Source organism: Anastrepha obliqua, chromosome 4 (genome assembly GCF_027943255.1).
Source record: "Anastrepha obliqua isolate idAnaObli1 chromosome 4, idAnaObli1_1.0, whole genome shotgun sequence".
Taxonomy (NCBI): Eukaryota; Metazoa; Arthropoda; class Insecta; order Diptera; family Tephritidae; genus Anastrepha; species Anastrepha obliqua.
This window is the reverse complement of record NC_072895.1, coordinates 10,208,670-10,228,963: the sequence shown is the minus strand read 5'-3', so window position 1 is coordinate 10,228,963 and position 20,294 is coordinate 10,208,670. Positions and strand designations below refer to the sequence as shown.

At 40.0% G+C, this 20,294-nt stretch overlaps 1 protein-coding gene across 1 annotated transcript in view; it reads left to right on the top strand.

Moving 5' to 3' along the window:
- LOC129246457 (uncharacterized) overlaps positions 1–16,243 on the top strand; it is a gene marked incomplete at its 5' end in the record, with an annotated part of 31,125 nt that extends 14,882 nt beyond the window's left edge. Inside the window, 3 exons of the mRNA XM_054885306.1 lie at positions 1,783–1,925; positions 2,109–2,325; positions 13,672–16,243. Of these exons, the coding sequence (XP_054741281.1) occupies positions 1,783–1,925; positions 2,109–2,325; positions 13,672–16,133 (2,822 nt within the window). The remainder of the gene's footprint in view (positions 1–1,782; positions 1,926–2,108; positions 2,326–13,671) is intronic.
- Positions 16,244–20,294: the final 4,051 nt, after the last annotated feature.

Here is a 20,294-nt window from a genome sequence, read left to right as displayed (position 1 = left end):
AAATTACTTTTTATGCTAAAAAAATTAAATTGCATTTTGAAAAAATATTAAAACGCACTAAAAATATTCCAACAAAAACAAAAAAAAATTTTTTTTGAAATATACATACCAAATAAAAACAATTTTTGCAAAAACTTTTGACAAAAAAAAAATTTTTTTTGACTAAAAAAATTTAATTTTATTTTGTATTATTGTATTTTTTATGTTAATAAAATGAAATTGTTTTTTGGAAAAAATGCTAAAGAGCTCCGAAAATATTTCAACAAAAACAACAAAAAATATTATTTTGAAATATACATACAAAATAAAAAACACAATTTTTACAAAAGCTTTTAACAAAAACAAAAAAAAAATTTTTTTTGACTAATAAAAAAATCTAATTTTGTTTTAAATTATTTTTTATGCAAAAAAATTAAAAATTGTTTTTTGCAAAAATGTTAAAAAGCACCGAAAATAGTTCACTTCATTCTACGTTAGTCTAATTTTCGGCATTGAAAAAACTATTAAATTTTTTTCAAAATTTTTTCAGTTTAATTTTTATTATAAACCAAAAAATATAATTTAATTCATTTTTAGAAGTATTTATGACAATGTCAAAATATCTACTTCAGTCACATGACATGGAATACATACATAATTGGCGCTTGCACCCTTTTTGAGTGTTTGGCCGAGCCCCTCCTCCTATTTGTGGTGTGCGTCTTGATGTTGTTTCACAAATGGAGGGACCTACAGTCTCAAGCCGACTCCGAACGGCAGATATTTTTTATGAGGTGCCTTTCCATGGCAGAGCTACACTCGGAGGTTTGCCATTGCCTGCCGAGGGGCGACCGCTATCAGAAATTTTTTTTTAACTTTGGTGTTTCACGGAGATTCGCACAAAAGTTCTCTCCGAATTCCGAACGGTAGTCGCGTACGAATCCATTCGGCTATTGCGGCCGCATTGACTCAACGTAAATTAGATATCCTTAAGGTAGTAAGTAGTACTCCTACTACTTTTTATAGATATTTTTTAGCATTTTTTTTTTAAGAAAATAAAATGCGATCGTTTTGATTTTATAGTAATATATGTTATTATTGACATCAAAAATATTTTTTTTTACATATTTTTTATAGTAGTGTGGCACCAAAGTAAGCGTCTTAAAAAAAGGATAGGTAGGTGGCTTGTCAACAGGGTTTTGGCTTTTCAGGACATCTGAAACGAAAAAGTCAAACTGATTATTATTCTGTAGGCTTGTCATTCTGGCAGGCCCTACTTTCGCTTCTTTTCAGCCCTATTTTCTACCCGAAAAACATACCTTTTTTTCAAAAGTCCGCCATTTTGTTATTTAAAAAAAAAATTGCCCATTGTAGGCGCCTGCACATGGTCAGCTTGACTTCAATTTCTTTATTTGTGTTAGTAAAATTCCTGTGTATGACACAGACGACATTTCAAGAAAATATAATCATTTCAAATTTTGCCATTTTTTGTTTTTTGGAAGTCCCCCTGATTTAGATTTGCGCATACATATATTTGTTGATTGATCAAATTTCATACGGAACTGAAATTAAAATCTGAAGTGAAAACAAAAAAATGTAAATAATTTGTCGACCATATACCCAAACTTAAATGAGAAACGCATACTTGCATACCCCTACTGTGTTTAGAGAGTGTCAAATAGAGCTTCACCAGCACTGATAAAAAGGTTTAATAAAAATATGAGATCGATTGTTTCGTTGACTAGCTGATTTTATATGAAATTTTGTATTCAATTATCATAAATTTTTGTTCTAATATTTTCACAGAACTTACCGTTTTGGGCGAACTCCGTCAAGAGGGTCTCCTTATGGAGCACAATAAGCCACGCATGGTCTTCCTATTCGATACGATGCTGATCATTACTAAACCCAAAGAGGATAATCGTCTACAATTCAAGAGTTACATACACGTAAGTGACATTCACGCAGGCATTGAACGACTAAACTAAGTGCCAGCCATTGCCACTTCGATTTCCATTTCATTTTCGGCATACTTTCCTAATTTTAGTTTGACTCTTTGCGCATACTTCATTTGCTTATTGATTTCTTTTCTTCTTTTTTGTCTTTGTTTTTCTTTCGGTTTTTTCACACAGCAAAATAATCTAATGTTAAGCGAACATTTGCCCGGCGAACCTACGAGCTTTTATGTAATACCCTACCATGAGCCGCGTAATCAAATCAAATTGACAGCCAAAAATCGTGACCAGAAACGTCTCTGGGCGCAACACATTAAAGGAGTCATACTCGAGAAATTCGACAACATACCGAATCGCGCTAAGGAGCTGGTCTACAAGTTGGGCGATGAGGAAGGTACGTAAACACACACACACACATAGCTACACATATTCACATATACACATACGAATATTAAATATGTGCATATGTATGTATGTTGTTAGTTGGGCGGCAGTGCCACATACCGCATGGCATAAGTGCTGCCATTGCCACTGTTGGCTACCTACCGAAATGGTTTCTTTTTGGCGGCACAACAGCAGTTGGCTGGTAGTTTGTCATGTTTGGTAGGCGCTTTTTTGGTTTTTCGTATTATTTATTATTTTTTTTTTATTTTAAGTTTGTCATACCTTACATACATGCATATTCACACACACACACACACACGTTTACATACTCGTATGTAGATTCCTACGGAATTCGAGTGCCATTTTTTCATGTTGCCTGTCTGCGCCTTGTTTTGTTTTCTCTTAACGAAAATGCCATATTCTCCTTTATGATCATTTAAATTGAAAGTTTTCCCTTTCATTGTAACTTGTCGCGGCGTCAATATGGCGCTTCCATGCCTAACCATCTACACATAGGAAAATGTGACAGATATTGTGGAGAGAAAAAAAAAATACGAGTGTGTGCCCAGAAAGCAATTTATATGAAGCACGTTAGTATGCATTTGTTTTACCGAAAGTGTACATACTCTCACATAGTGAAATTCACACATAATTGGCACATTTCGACATGCAACATAAATGATTTATAGCTTTTGGCGATGAGCGTGTCGAGTTAAGCCCTTTTTCTGGTCTTCGAAATAGTGGCGTTGTATTTTGAGGAGCCCAAAAAGTTGATGTGCAAATTTGGTAATTGTTTGTTTACGTTTGACATGCAACATTTGCGGAAAAGAAATTAATTAGCATCGATAGTCGTGTATAGGAAATCCAACGTGGCAGAGGGTCCCGCAAATAAATAATAATAACAATAACGTAACTGTGTTTACTGGTCACTGGACGATCAGCACACACGCAGAAAAGCTAAAGTTATTATTTAACCTCCATTTCAAAAGCTGTGGCGAACTTTCAGAGAAGAAGACTGTTGGGCTTTTCCTCTGTAAATGTCCGGGTTTGGCAGCTAGACGATAAAGATCACTGGGCGCTCCTTTCTTCGACAGCCTGGGGCAGTGCGCCAACCTAAATCTCAGCAATCTTCTCCACTATATCAACAGCTCTGGCTGAGTGTAGATATCTGCCAGTTGGAGGTCTCATAATGGTATCAAAACGACGCTCTAGTGCTACTTAAGGAGTGCCAGACTGGCCACTGATAGATCGGGGTGCTCGAGAGAACTTCTGCGGATAACAAAGCCGGAGCTCTCGAATTTGTTGGATGTCCTTACCAGGCATTGTACATGCGGTGAGCCGTAGGATTGCTTCAAATCCTTTCTGTAATCCACACACTCTAAACCTATCCTCTTAACCATCCCACCATCACCTCTCCCCACCCTCTCCCTGTATCCCATCGGTCTTTCTCTTTCACCTGACCTTATTCATAATGGTATCACAAGGGACGAATCCATTATTCCTCGTCCAAGTGTGCTCATTCCTTGGGCAACCATACCAAACTAACCTAAACTTTCTGCAGAAGTTGTCTGGAAGATAAGATGGAATCATTTCAGCGTCTTCTGCTCAGCTGCCCTGCTCTCATCTGGGAAAGATTTAGACATATGGGTTCTCACTTTTTTTGCTACAACTGCGGATATTTCGGGCTTAAATATCACACACCTGGTGAATTTCATTAGCTTGAAGCGGTAAATAAAAACGTAATTTGCCACTGTTGGTCGTCATCCTCTAATCCAAATCCCCTGCTGCCTTTTCCCACCTCTGTCTTTTCCTAGACAAGCTATGATATATAGACTAGAAAAATATTGCACCGAATGGAAGATGGAAGTTAATCCAAGGACATCAGAAGTTATGATTTTTAGAAAAGGCGGTCGGATATTGCAGTTGGAAAATTGGTGGCACAATAGCGAAGTTGTGAGAATTGTTGCGGAGTATCGCTATTTGGGTGTCATATTTACACCAAAAATAACATTCGGAAGCCAGAAACAACGCAGCCAAGGCAAGCATTAATTGCACCTGGAATTTCTTGCTAAGCCGTGAGAATCGTCAGTAAAAATAAATGAAAACTTTTTCAAGCCGTCTGCAGAACCATAAAATCGTATGCTGCCCAAGAGTGGGGTAATACATCATCGCATGAGATCGCCAACTGCAAAGAAACGCATCCTAAGGATACCAGAGAAGTCAGACTTTTATGCCAAGAAAGCGCCAGAAGGGCTATTTATTGGACCAACCCCATTTTTCGGCTTTAAAAAAAAATAATTTAAAACAGGAAACCAAAAAATGGATACAAACTAAAATCAGGTAACACTGGAACGGCACAAGCGGCCTTAGTCACTCCAAAAAGTTTTTGAACTTCAATGCCAACAGAGCAAAATCTGCTCTAACACTAGATAAAAAGGGCCTCTGATTACTCTGTGAAGCACTTAGAGGTCACTTTGCCTGTAATAAACACTTTAACACAGTAGAGCTATTTATAAGATCATGGAGGTTCTGCTGTGATGAAGAGGAGTCTATGGAACTTAATGTACTTAATCACCAACTGTGAGGCATTAGGCCACAGGAAACGCAGAATCCTGGGCTCGTACCTACTAGAGGAGGAAGACCTACAATTGCTCCCACCTAAGGAGCTGGTTCGATTCCTCGGTATACTAAAAAATTATAATTAGGTAATTAGGCTCTCCTCATAAAAATATCTGTCGTTTGGAGTCGACTTAAAACTGTAGGTCCCTTCATTTGTGGAACAACATCGGCCAAACATCCAAAAAGGGTGTACGCGCCAATTATGTATATATAATATATATATATATATATATATAATTAGGGGCGCACAATAGATCAATCTGGTCGCAGTGCATAAAGGCCGTAGCCTAACCCGTATCACCATTACCAAGGATACCAGACTTCACTCCAAACTATGCCAGCCACTTTCATACATTGGATCTGCAGATGAAATATTTTTTTCAAATCTTATATGAATATAAAGAAAGCAGACTCCCGTATAAATTGGCGTAGTGTGTGATACGAAAAAACATAAACATCTGAATGATATGCGCTCAGAATTCGGATTAACTTTCGATGAATGCATCGAATGCATCGATGGTATGCAGTAGCAGAGCCTTTGCAAACAGTTGCTGATAGAATTAAAGATCAAACATACCAGAGAACATAGTGAAAAGGCACTTGCAAGTGCATCACGCATATGCAAATATTTTGCGTAAAAAAAGGAATGCGAATTGAAGATATCTCGATGATTTTCAAGGCACCATGTGACCTGCTGAAAGCCAATAAATTCGGAAATGTTTCAGAAATGTGCAGCTTCTGCAAACTGAACGGATGAAGAAAGTGTGAAGCATTTTACTAGAAGGTGTCCTGTACTCGCTGAGTTTAGAAATATTTATTTAGGAAAAATCGGATTTAAAAGACAAAGAAATTATAAGCGCTTTAAATGGAGAAAATTACGAAAATTGGAGAAAAATTGTTGGTTTTTTGTATTCAGCTTTACGCTATAGAAATTATTTGATAGTGGAGTTTACCTAATTGGTTATTTTATTTAAATTTATATAAAAAAAATGACAAGCGGCCTATTGTCATGCCTTATGAACAACATATATATTATATTTATATTGCAAATAAAATGAATTTTAAAAAATAGTTAGCAATATCTGAAAAATAAATATATGTATTTATATTACTACTACTACTAACAAAAAAAGTAAAAAGTTTTATCAACGGGAGCAATTTAATGCGATCATTGTATTGTAGGTGATTCTAACTCGTTCCAGTTCATGGACATTTTAATATTCTTCCGAAGTATTTAAGCAGAATTCAGAATTTTGACCGACTGTCACCTACCTAAAAACCTAAAATACCTACCTCTTAAAAAATAATACAGTTTGTGATTTCGAAAGAAAAGCAGCAATCTTATGTGTTTTTTTTTTTGTATGGAAATGATGCACCCTAATGTATTGAGTTGGGGAATAAGTACGTAGCGTTTCTACCGAAGATTTTTATTTAACCAGAAAACAATAATTATATCAATAAGCTAATCAATTATCTATTCGCCGTTGTTATTTACAATCTCTTGCCATTTCTCGACCAATTTTTTTATGCCGTTCCGCCAAAAATCGCCTAGTCTGGTATCAAACAAGTTCTTGAACCAGTTTTTTAGGACCCCTGTGTTGTCGAAGGTAACTCACTTCTTAAGGTTTGAGAAGGAGCGGAAAAGATGGTTACGACTTGTGCAACCTAGAGCCTGGCTTTGTCGTGCTGGAGTATGGTTTGAACTCATACCGACATCCTTTTCGAACATTTCTCAGAGCACCATGGCTTCGCAGTCCCACCAAACTCATATAATGATCTTCTTTGGATGAAGATCCGGTTTGACTCTGGGCTTTGGCGTATTCCTGGAGCCACCCACTCCTTTTTTTTACTCCGTATTGATATGTAGGCATCATTTCTTATCTTCCGTGACGATTCGGTACAAGAAGTGCTGTTCATGACCGCGTGTTGCTATGACTGAGAGATGCTGAGAAGCAATTTGAGCTGTTGAGCTCGTAAGGCATCCAGGCTCCCAATTCTTCGGTAAATCCCATTGAATGAAGGTGACTGAGAATCGTTTTATGATCGCAGTTCATTTTTTTCCGCCAATTCACGACTGGTTTGGTGCCCGTTCTCCTTCAAAAGTGATTTGAGACGTTCTTCATCGTATTTAGAAGGTATTCCGCTGCGGGGCGTGTCATCGACGTCAAAGTCGCCGTTTTTGAACTTTGCAAACCATTTCCGTGCCGTGAACTCACCCATGACACCTTCTCCATACACGTCGCAAATGTCCTGGACTGCTTCGGCAGCTTTTTGACCCCGATGAAAAGCAAAAACAGGTTTCGAAAATGTTGATTTTTGTCGCTTGGGTATTCCTTTTCTAGGCCTCAAAACTAATAAAAAATTAAATAACTCAAAAATGCAATGAACCTAGTTTTGTGGAGTAGAAAAAATTCTATCGCATGAATACCTACCCTTTACCGGACAACAAACAAATCGTTGAAAAATAAACGAAAATGTAAAAACGCTATGGACTTATTCCCCAACCCAATACCTAAAATATCTACATCTTAAAATATAATATATATAGTTTACAATTTTTTTTGTTTGTTTTTGTATGGAAATGATGCACCCTAATGTTCTTATAATATTATATATACATTTTTTCTAAATTACCACACTCAACTCCAACAGGTGTCGTGTTCTTAAAGTTGTATTCATTCTAAATAAAAATGTTACATTGAGCAGTAAAATTATGAAGTCTAATTGCATTCCCTTGCTACTACCCATCCCAAACTCCATTAATGCCTTTGTTCTATCGAAATCATTAATTCAAACACTTCTAGTCATATCATACAATTTTTGTTTTTTGTGTTTTGTTTTTGGTTTTTTCTTTAACAAACAAAAAATGCAATTAAGCAACATTAAATGAATTATTATCTTGTATGTATGTATGTATGTAGTAGTTACTAACATTTACCCATTTTTACGTTCTTACCCAAACGTTTGCTTTTTTTCTGTTTCTCCCTCCTTTTACAGTGGCTTAACAAGTGCGCGCATTTTAGGCGACACGCTTCTACAAAAATAAAAAAAAAACATACAAAAAAAAAACAAAAAGCATAAAAAAAAAATGCACACAAAAAAATAAAAAATGCATACATAAAACAAAACGCGTTTATGCAACTAAAAAAATATTTATATTATAAAAAATAAAAAGTTTTTACAATAAAACACTTAAATGTTACAAAACCAAAACAGCTTCGGGTACTTCGTCAAATAAGTTTTTTTACAAAGCTTCTGTTGGCCAACGCTAATCTTCCGATTCTATAATTTCATGTATTTTATTGCTTTCAAAAATAGTTAAATTATTAGCAAACTTATCAGTTAAACGAATTGGTCATACAACCGTAACTAACACTTAGACGTAAATGCTAAAAACCGTAGTAAAATTTTTGCTAATACTTATACAATACGGCATACACAACTAAAAGCGCTATTCGGCAAACCGTTGATACTCGTACTAAGAGAGCGAGGGAGAGAGAAGTAGTAAGTACACAAATTGAGTAAATTAGCTTAGCTTTGCTTATTGTTATTGGTGTTGTTTATTGCTGTTGCTTGCTTGACCGTACGTATTAACATTTGCAGAGCACCAGCCCACTAACAGACATTGCATTGAAAACGAATCAAGAAAACTCACTTCATCAAAGCACACTTCGTATTGAGAACAATCATTAATTCATGTAATCACATTAAACTAATATTTGTAGCTTTGAATAACCACTTTTTGTAATGAAACTACAGAGTTTATTGTCTATTGTTGCAATTTACAACATTTGAATTTAATTTTCTATAAATATGAGAGCGAGTACGAGTAAGTGAAGAGAAGTCTAAGTCTTCGTAGCCGGACATGTAGGTGCATAGTTTTAGTGAAATGTAAGCGAAGCAGATTCACGCAATATGACAACAATAGAATAATAGTATTGACCTTTTATTCGCTTACTTACAGGGTCCGGTAATCGAACGGTAACCAATTAAAAGGGCCATTTAGTTTGGAAAATTACTTTTATTCAATTCAAAGCAAAAAATGTGTGAGAATAATACAAAATTAAGAATAAATTTACTTTTGCTTGGTCTGACACCGAAATGTTTGTCTGCCCACGGCTTGAAAGGAACTTCCAGAATACTTTCCCGATAATATTTCGCATTTACCTTGACGCCAGGCTCGACGAAAACGATTGGAGAGCGCCCATCTGCGGTTACAGCGGTCCATGGAATGCGGTTCATGCCATTATCTGCGGTGGATGCTGCCTCCAGGTGGCCAATCGATGACTCAAAGTCTCGTATGAATGGTTGGTCAAATAAACTCTATCGTTTTGGGAATTTACGAATTGCACAATTTGAACAATTTTCTCGTCAGAAAACACGATATTCGGAAATTGACTGCTTTCGGTCAAGCGAAGCAACTCCTTTGCTCTCTCAAGTCTGACTTGGGCTTTGGTATGAGATCATGCGCCTTTCGGATCTTGTAAGGCCTGATTTGGGAATCATTTTCCATTACTGATTTTCTTTTTTCACCTTTACTCTCGGCAAAATGTTTCCGGCGCTCTTGTAAACAATACTCTGGACTGTCATTTACCCAACGAACAGATATCGGATCCCCGTGCATCAGCTGCGCGAGCGGTCTGTAGTTGGTCACACTTCATGTGCCGGACCCTGTATAACATCCATGGGTACAAAAGCTTGCTTGCCTCATTCAAATAACTGCTTTAGTTGCTGTGTTAATTTATTAAGCAAGATTCGACAAGTACAAAACTTGAGCAACTCTATTTTTTCCCCGGTTAATGGGCTAATAGTCAATGTGTGAAAAATAGCGCGCAAGAATCTAACGAAAATTGAAACCTTCAACTCACGGCTTCTTCTCATATACGGCCTGTCATAATATAAATTAACCCCTATTTTTTGTAATACGAATAATGCAATTCATAGGTGGGTGAAATGGTGGAAGTACCAGACTGGTACTCCCCAAGTGGCACTAAAGCGCCGTTTTGATACCATTATGAAACTTCCAACGAGCAGATATCTACAGCCAGCCAGAGCTGTTGATGGAAAAGAGAAGGTTGATGGGATTTAGGTTGGCGCACTGCCCCAGGTTGTCGAAGAAAGAAGCAGCCAGTGACTTTAATCGTCTAGCCGTCAACCCCTGATATTTACAGAAAAAGTGCTCAACAGTTTCACAACAGCTCCCCACAGCTTTTGCAATGGGATTTAATTGGTAAAACTAGCTTTTCCATATGGGTGCCGATCGTCCAATGGCCAGACGAACAAAGCTGCGAGTTTAGAAATTGAAATCTGAGTCCTTCGGATATTGTACTGGGGCCATAGGGTTTTCGTAATAGCACATGAAGAAATGGAGCTCCATCTTTTCTGTGTTTTCCTAAGAAATAAGTTCTACAATTCCGCTTTAACAAGAGTTAGAGGGATGCCAATCACCGGGTGGGAGGTCTCTGAGACCAATTCAGTCACCTTCCTGACAAGCTCATCAGCAATTTTATTTCCCTCTTTGTTCGTATGTCTTGGAACACAGATCAGAGAAATGTTACCTGCACTCTCAAGATAGTTGATCTCCTCATTACAGGAGTTGGCTAGTTTGGAACTGCACTATGGCATCGTCAGAGCCTTGATATCTCACTCGCTCCCATGTTCCATAAGCATTTTGCATACCTGCAGGAAATCACTAGCAGTGCTCGGCAAGTCCCAAACCTAGCGCACAACCAGGTCTGGAAGCTCATTGTGTACCACGAGTTTGCACCCAAGTTCCCACCCTAATTCCCAATGAGTTTAAACCACTTCGTATCTCGGATAAACGATACTGTGGATGGCTGCCGATTCCAAGTCTCTTACACATCCAAAGAAGTAAGAGTTTAGACAGCGATATCTGGCAAGAGCGGAGCAGTGACAGATGTAACAGAGGGGTTCAATAAGTACCCGTGCTAGAAATGAAGACACCATTTTTTCAATCAATTTTATTTTTATTTTTCATGAAAGATTCTCTTCTTTTAGAAAGATTCACTTCTTAAAACGCTCCGGCCATTTTTTTATCCCCTACAAAAAATAGGATTTGTCGAACTCTCCAAAATACGCCTCTGTCTCGGCGATGACATCCTCCTTCAAACGACATTTTTTTCCCGCGAGCCATTTCTTCATGTTAGTGAACAAGAAAAAGGGAGCCAGATCGGGTGAATAAGGGGGGTGCGGCAGCAATTCATAATGCAATGCATGCAGTTTGGCGGCGGTAACTTAAGATGAAAGCGATGGTGCATTATCGTTGTGAAACAGCACCTTCTTTTTCGCCAAATGCGGCAGTGTCTCCTTCAATTTTTTGGGAAAACGGTCTAATAACTCACTGTAGTATTGTTCTGTAATCATTCTTCCTTTTTCTAAAAAATCCATGAAGATGACACGTTTCGCATCCTAAAAACTCGTCGCCGGAACCTTTCCGGACGATGAAGCTGCCTTCGCCTTCTTTGAAGCAAATGCACGGGGAGAAATCCATTGTTTTGATTGTTGCTTAGTTTCTGGTGTGTAATGATGAATACAGATTTCATCAATGGTGACAACTCGACGTAAGAATTCCTTCGGATCTCGCTTAAATTGATCCACTGCTTCGAAGTTAACAGCCGCAATCGCTTGTGAGCAATCGCAGCACCCATCGGGCCGACAATTTTTTCATCGCCAACTTATCATATAAAATATAATATAATAGCCGTTCCGGACGACTCATCTATGTCTTCTGTTACTTCACGCACTTTCGGTAGTCGATCAGCGAAAATCGTGTGGTGAACTTTTTGAATGATTTCCTCGGTAACCACGTCGGACGGGCGTCCTGGTCGATCCTCATGAAAAACGGATGTTCGCCCACTTTTAAATTCGTTAAACCAATATCTAACTGTGGTTATAGATGGCGAAACGTCTCCATAGGCAGCATTCAACTTTGCTTTTATCTCCTTGCATTTTTTCCAATCCATAATCAAAAGGTGAATTTCCGAACGATACTGCACTTTTTCCTTCTCAGCGGAAATAGCGAAACACGTCTTACTCGAATAGCTGCCAAATCCAAACTAACCTTTCAATCAGTCTGAAATTTGTTTTGCCGTCGTTTGGTAGATGGCAACATACGATACTAACACCAACTTTCCTCAGGAACGCCCTATGCCCTCGTAGTGTTCAACGCTTTCCACATCCACCTCGTTCCTACAATTGCAACGGAAGTCATCAAAGAGCAACGCCCCATACCAGTTCCGTTCTCATTCCTTCTAGACCAAACCTGTTTAAATATCTCACAAGTGGGCTCCATGTTCCATCTACTATTGGCTTATATGATGTACAACAGACCGACCTGAGCCAGGGCTTGCTTGAGGCTAAAGGGGTGCCCACATATTGAACAAAATTGACGGATTTAAAATTAGTTTCCCGCGATGCAATTTCCAATAGATGTATCTATGTCCAGGAACCCAAACAACGTTCGTGGTGCACGCTTAGCTAGCCCATTTAGAAAAGTTCTACATTCAATGGCTGTTATGGAATAAGTATTATTGCAGCTTAGCTACCAGAAAAGATGGTGATTGGTTACGCAGCAACAGACGAGTTCCTGACCCACAACGCAGCTTCTTTTTTACCTATAAACTCAGCTTGCAAGACGCTACAGTAGTCAGATTTAAGTTCAGCTGCAGTACTTCTAAGTGGATGCCAGTCCCATCCTTATAACTTAGATTTGAGCCGTCAGTGAAGTAGCTACTGACTTTGGGTAAAGGCCCTTAACGTTATTCGATTCACACATTTCTGTGATTTGTATGGAAAAATTATATTCAAGACATAATTGTGGAGCAGTATAATCTAACTCCATCAGAGAGTTTTCGAGTGCATAAATCTGAAATCTCTGAGGGTAACCATGCATTCAGTCTGATTGCGTTGCAATTATTTCGAAGTTTGCAATAGTTAACTGTGGAGAGAAGGTCTAACAGAGTCTCAGACGCCTTGGTTGGGGTAGAAGGAAGCGCTTCTGTGATGAGCATGGCTGCTGCCCTTTGTACCCTTTTAATTTTGCTCTTGGATGCGATCTTCACCAATAATGGGTACCAAATGGGCCCCCTATTAGTAGTATATAGGAAGGGCCTCATAATGGCAGTGTAGAGTCAGTGTGCTATAGGCGGTTTTAATAGATATCCAGAGCTAAAAAAATTTCAAAAAATTTACGTAACGACTCTGCCGAATAATAAAACAATACAAACGTAAGCTTAACGTAAGAGGTAAAAAGATATTAAGGGAATTTTTTGCCCATTTGAACATGTCTATTGGGTTTCAGAGTCGAGTGCGTGTATTGCTATATTTGATGATTGCAAGTGACATATTTCTATGTTCCAATGCAGGTTTTATTTACGAGTGAAATGCATCGCCTTGAAAAAGTATAAATGTAAATAATATTTGAATGTCCACTCGCGCCTAGCACTGCCTTTTCATTAGTGTGTGTATGTATGTCTCACTAGCGATTTCGTAGAACACGTGTGCATGTATAGGTATGCCATTGCACATACAGAAAACAAAAAACAGCTGCATTGTTCTTTATAAGAAAAATACCTTCACAAGAAGTTTGTTCTGCGTTCGCTGTTCGTCTTTGGACGGCTGTTATCTAAACCATCCATGGCATTTTTATTAGTTTTTTCCGATACTAAATTCATTACAAAACATATTTGTATAAATATCTATCACTGCTTTGTTTCAGACCGCACACCGGACAAGAACACCTGGAAATGGAGTCTGCACTCGACCTCGACCACGCCAGTCTACTTGGAGCGGCGCAATCAGTATCGACGCAGCGAGATACGTAACCGATCGAAATTCAAGCGGAAGACTGTGTCCAATTCAACATCATTCGATAGTTTCAACGAGATCGCTGAAAATACGACCAGAGAATCGCCGACCACAGCAACAGCAACCGATGTGGCTGCCACTAAATCAGGCAAACTATTGACGCGCACCAATAGCATCGACGACAATATGTTGCCAGCGTTGCATAAACTCGCAGCCGCTATTAAAAGTAAGGGCAAATCAGAGGATGCTAATGGATTGGTAGGCGCGAAGTCCGATAGCGCTGACAAGGGCGATGCTATCGAGGAAGCGAAGCATGAGGGTAACAACACAGCAAATGGTGGGCTGACTCCGTGTATCTTGCGCGATCAACGACGCAGCGCTTGCGCCTCACCTAAGTCACCACTATTCGGCTTGAAGGCGTTGAAGGAGCGCAGCAAGTCAGTGCCGCGCATCAGCTTCCAATGTGATGAATTGGACGAGGAAAACGAGTCGTCGCTGCATGGCAGTAGTACCAATCTGGATGCGCGCAAGTCCAAGTCCAGCAAATCGATTGAGGTAAAGCAATACAATCACAAGACTATACCTAAGCGCATTGCAACGCTGAAGAAGCAGCGCACCGTTAAAACGAAGGAGACCTGCAAGTTCTACATGGATCTGAGCGAGTTCGACGATGCGCCCAAAACAGAGCTGAAAATCACCGAGTCCACGGAGAATTTGCTGGAGGAGAAAGAGTGTGTGGAGGTGTGCGTGGAGAAGGATGTGCAAACGGTAGCACAAAATCTTGACAGCATACAAATGCAGCTGGAGAAGCAGTGCGAAGAACTATTGACGACGCTGAAGAAGAAGGATGCGGATATTATATTGGATTTGTTGAAACAAAATAAGGAATTCGAACGCATGGCCAAGAAAAAGCAGCAGCGAAAGCGTGCAATCGAACAGGGAAGCGGTAGTGGTAGTGGCAGTGTCAGTGGCAGCGCGGCCGCTAGTCCTGAATCGTCGGAGTACCCGCTAATTAGCGAATTACCGCCACGTCCGCCGTCGCGTTCACCACCACCACTCGAGTCCGAGAGTGAGCATGCCACAAATGATGCGCCGCAATCAATGCCAGTAGTAGATGTAGAGGAGCCAATCTATGAGACGCTTCTACGCAACGTACACGTTCCTTACAAGTTCTCGCCCGTGATGAGCCGCTCCAAATCCGTGCAGCATTGTAAGCCGCGCGAGAAAAAGTCACCACCAACGCCGCGTCCTGAATCGGACTATGTTACATTGGTGTACTCACCGGAAGGCGCACTGCAGCAAGTCGGTAGCGAAGTACTAGCGGAGCGCGCTAGTTGCGGCGAAACACAGTTGCGACGCGATGTGCCAGATGGCGCACAAGAGCAACGCGACAGCTCTGGCTCGTCCACTTCCTCGTCGACGTGCACGCTGAAGCGCGACAGTCAGAGCACAGTCATCAATGTGGAGTGTGCGTCGGCGGGCAATATTTCATTGATCTCCAACACCACTTGCAATTCGAACGACGAAGCTATTTACGCACGTCCCATACCAAAGAACCTAATGAAACGTCTATTTAGCACTGGCGCGCATAGTGCCACCACACAACACGCCAACGGCATGGGCAATAAGTCCGCACACGAGCACATATCCTGCTCGCATAATTCCTTATTGCCACGCGCGCGCAAATCAATCGATAATATTGCGCTCAGTTTTGGACGCTCCAACAAGCCACCCGAGCGACGCGTCTCGGATGTAAGCGAAATGTGTCGCCAAAGCATATTGCATCGACAGGGCAGCGAAGCGGTGGGCGAGCGCATGGCACATGTCGACTACGCGGATCCGCGCACACTCTTCACAGCAATTGGCGCCACCTCGGACGCGTCACTGCAACGCGACTCTGTCTTCTCGCTCACCTCGTCCAATGACAGCATGTGTGATCAGAAGCGCGCTGCTGCTGGCGCCACGACACTCAGTGATGGTGCCAACTCCGATTTCGTGTATGAGGACAATGTGGAGGCGTGTCTGGAGAATGATTTTCGCGACTCGGCAATTTACAGCGATGACAATGATAAGCGTCCAGACTATGAATTGGGTGATCATATTAAGCGACCTAACAGCCCACCACCGCCACCGCCACCGGCGCGTAATCGCTCCAACCCCGAAGTGCCACCCAAGCCATCGGGTATACCGCGCGTCACCATTAGCAAAGTATCCCCGCGCAGAGAGGCGCAAACGCCGTCATCGCCGTTGAGTGCGGCAGAATTGCAGTCGCTCGGCGGTAAAGCGGCAAATGTTGTCATTTGCCCGCCGCATATGAGCGCAACCGCATCGCGCAGTTGGGTGTTGCAGCAGATCGACAACTTCAATAAGTAGAGTAAAGGTAGTAGGCGTGGCTGGTGGCTGAAGGCTTGTGTGCTGTTCGTTTGCCATAAAACAGACTTGAAAAAAATTTGATGCATAAAAATGTTTGAAAAATACTTAAAAAAATTAAAATTAAAAATTAAAAAATTGTAGTATAAAATTTATTTGTTTAAAAAATTTACAATAATGCATTAAAAACTTTGTTAACCGTTAAATGCTTAAAGTTTATTTTTAATGTGCACTTAAACGCTGCATTTATTGATGATTCTTAAAAATCTATAAAATATCTACATATTATATATGAAAATTGTATTCACATACATACATACACTCGCTCGCATTTGTACATTTTGTATAGCAACTAAGTTATTTTATTTTCTATAAGAGTTCCAAGGCGCAGCGCTCTGCGTTTGCCGCGTCGCTTGTGAATTAATATTCTGAGAAAATATTTTGTATTTTTATTACAACGTTTTATTTTATTTTTATATATTATTTGTTGTTGTCCAACGCGAAATTTCCATTTGCTTTTAAGAGAAAATATAAAAGAAAAATATAAATGTAAGAATTTGCGATAAGAAATTCGAGCGATACGGCACCTCTCTGAGTAGTCTGTCACGTGTAATCGAACGACAAAACAAAAAAACAAAAAAAAATATTAGACGCACATCTACGCATTTATTCTGAAAAACAAAAAAAAAAAAATATTTTCAAAAAAAAAATGTCGATTGTATTAAAGCTCTTGCGTTTTAAGAAATTTTGTAATTCGATAGAACTTGAAAAACTTACATATTTATAAACATATTTAGCGAATTGTTAAAATTGTGTGTTTTATTTAGTTGGGGTGCCAGAAATTGAAACTTGAATAGGTCGAGCCGAGGAGCACCAAGAGATTCGGTGGCTCCTAAAAGACTCAGGTTGAAAAGCCCATTGCATTTAGAGCTCTGGAAAGAGCGTGATAGTCCGGGTGGAAAGCAGAAAAGTATCAGAGAAAGAGATAAGAAAGAATAGAAACAGAGACCGAGGGTGATTTTTAAGAGCTATTCGAAAGTTTTTCAAAAAAACACACGTAAAATTAAAAAAAAAATGCATGAAATTTTTTGTTAAATCGATAGTACAGTCAAAGTACAAAATGTAAAGGCGTTATATCGCACGATCTGGGTGGCCAATTGACAGGTCCCGAACGTGAAATCAAATGTTCACCGAACTCGCCTATCAACAAGTCCATTGTTACGCGTGCTGTGTGGCATGTGGCACCGTCTTGCTGAAACCACATGTCATGCAAGTCAAGCTCTTGCATTTTGGGCAAAAAAAGTTGGATATCATTTCACGGTAGCGCTCACCATTCACAGTTACGTTACGATTCGCAGCATCGTTGAAGAAGTACGGTCCAATGATACTTCCCATTAATTTTCCCGCAATATCACGCACATCTGGCGTGCTGATGCTATTCCGAATAATATTCGCATTCAAGACTCCAAAAATCTTCGGCAGAGTTTAATCTACTTCTTCTTTAAAAATTTGTATTACCCTATGCAATGATTTTGTTTTATAGATTTGTTGTTATAATTTTCCTGTTATAGCTTCCCCTTACAGTCACTTTGAAGAAACAGTTTGATGGCTTCACACGAATAAACGCCCCTAATTCACTCATAAGGTGCTTGTCTTGACTATACAACACCTCTCAAACTGCAATACATTGTTTTATATTGAATACAGTCAGGAATAATGCAACACAGGGTGCTCGATATGAAACATTTCAAGATGCTAGTTTAGTTGTTACTTGCTGCCGCGTGCTGTGCGTCTGGTATAAGTGGGAGTACTGACAACTAAAATTAATGTCGAGAGATTTGCGTCGGGCGCCTGTGTCGCTGTAGTTGTCATCATGCAGCACTAGAAAATCGTAGACGTTTGAACGGGATTAAAAGGCGATTCTGGTCAATATTTCGTCACGAATTCTGATGACAATTAATATATACATAGATATAGATATAGATAGATATAGTAGATATTTAAAAGCTAAAGGTCTTTCAAGCTCGAGTTACTTTATTCAAATACTATTTACATATTAGGCCCTATTGAATGGTTGCTTATCGCAGTTGCGGAAAGCCTTAACGCGCGCAAGAAATCATCGCTGATGTAGATATTTTTCAAGGATCCTAAATTTACTAGGTTTTCTGTTGTTGTTCTTGTAGCATCATAAACAATCCCCATATAATATACACTGGGAATGCTGCTGAAGTGACAGTCCTTCGCCAGATATAAATCCGGGTCGTTCCGGTTACGTAGAACCGACCCTCTTGGGAACGTACTAGTTTAGCTCTTTGGCTATGGTGAAGAAGAAAATTGTGAGGGGAACTTCGACTGTGATCAGACCTGTTCTCTCATTTCAGCAAACTGAGCAAGTGTAGCTTAGTTCTTCTCTACCTGATCTTTCCAACGCAAAGGTGGTTTTCTATTGTCTCTGCCACTACCCTCGGGCATCATATGGAATACTTTCAAAGCCGGAGCGTTTGCGTCTATTCGCACCATATGACCCAGCATGCGGAGTCGCTGGGAAAAGTCCATATCCAATGTACCTGTGGGTTCCATTCAAATGCTGTTCTGCTAATGCTTTCTCTGTCCTTTCTGAGAGTGTGTCCGATCCATTGCCATTTACGACCTCTTATCACCTTTTGGATCGGATTTTGCTCAGTGATGTGCCACAAGTCCGTATTTCGGATAATGTTCAGCCAAACGACTTTACATATAATCCGAAGCCATTTATTTGTGAAGCTTTGTAGTTTCTACGTAATGCTTCTCGACACCAGCCACGTTTCACTGCCATATAATAGTGTGGATTTAAGCATTCGTTAATTTCATTGTTTTTTGTGGTTTCTGTAACCCAGGTGCAAACCGGTGTGAGGTAGGGTTGCGTACTATCTCCGCTGCTTTTCAATTTAGTTCTGGATTTAGTAATGCGGTAAGCCTGTGCGACTAACAGATGCATATCCTGGGGTATGTGTGGCCTCCTGGAGGATTTAGACTATGCTGACGACATACATATGTCTGCTGTCGCATAAATATTCGCACATATCAGCAAAACTTCATGCGGTGAGCGAGGCCGCAGCACAAACTGGACTAAAAATCAATATCGCGAAGACTAAAGTTATGCGCATCAACACCAGCGAATCGCAAGCTCTTCAGATTGCCGGCACACCCCTGGAAGATGTAGCTGAATTCTGCTACCTGGGGAGCATTATCTCCAAAACCGGCGGGTCAGCAGCTGACATACGTAACCGTATATTCAAGGGATGCGCTGCATTTGGCATGCTGGATAAGGTGTGGAGAGCGTCTCACATCTCCAGGCATACCAAACTCAAGATTTTCAATGCCAACGTCAAATCCGTAGTGTTGTATGGGTATGAAACTTGGAACATATCAGCATGTGTACTATAGTCGCTGTAAGCCTTCCTTAATCGTTGCCTACGCAAGATTATGCGCATATATTGGCCCCAGGTTATTAGTAACGCTGATTTCTGGATCGTGACCAAGCAATCACCAGTCCACATAGAAATTCAATGCCGTAAGTGGAAATGGATCGGTCACACGTTGAGAAAGCCGCATGATGACATAACAAGAACAGCACTGGATTGGCCCCCCCAAGGTAGCTGCAGACGTGGGAGACCAGCCAATACGTGGAGGCGTCAAGTCGACGCAGAAGCAAGAAAAGCAGGCCGTGCGTGGAACGAAATTAAATATTTAGGCTTAGATAAAATTAATTATAATTTGTTTATTGAAGCCCTATGCTCCATTTAGGAGCCTCGGGAAAACATATATATATATATATATACAAGCATGCGTTGAATACTTTTATTTTAGTTTTCTGTGAGATTTGTCTACTTTTCCAAATTGCCTGTAACGGCCAAAAGCTGGCCTAGCTTTACGCAGACGGTTTTCTGTGCTTTCTTCAGCTCCACCATTAGTTGAAATTATGCTACCGAGATAACAGAAACTTTCAACATACGGCGCCGCCTCTCCCTCGATTACAATATTGTTGGGATTTGTATTGTTGATTCGCATTGCTTCCATTTTCTTGCTGTTTCGGGTAGGGGTGACTAGAAAATCTATTTTGGCCTGCATGTCGGAATGCCTGTGTGAAAGCAGGCAAATATCGTCAGCATAGTCGAAGTCGTG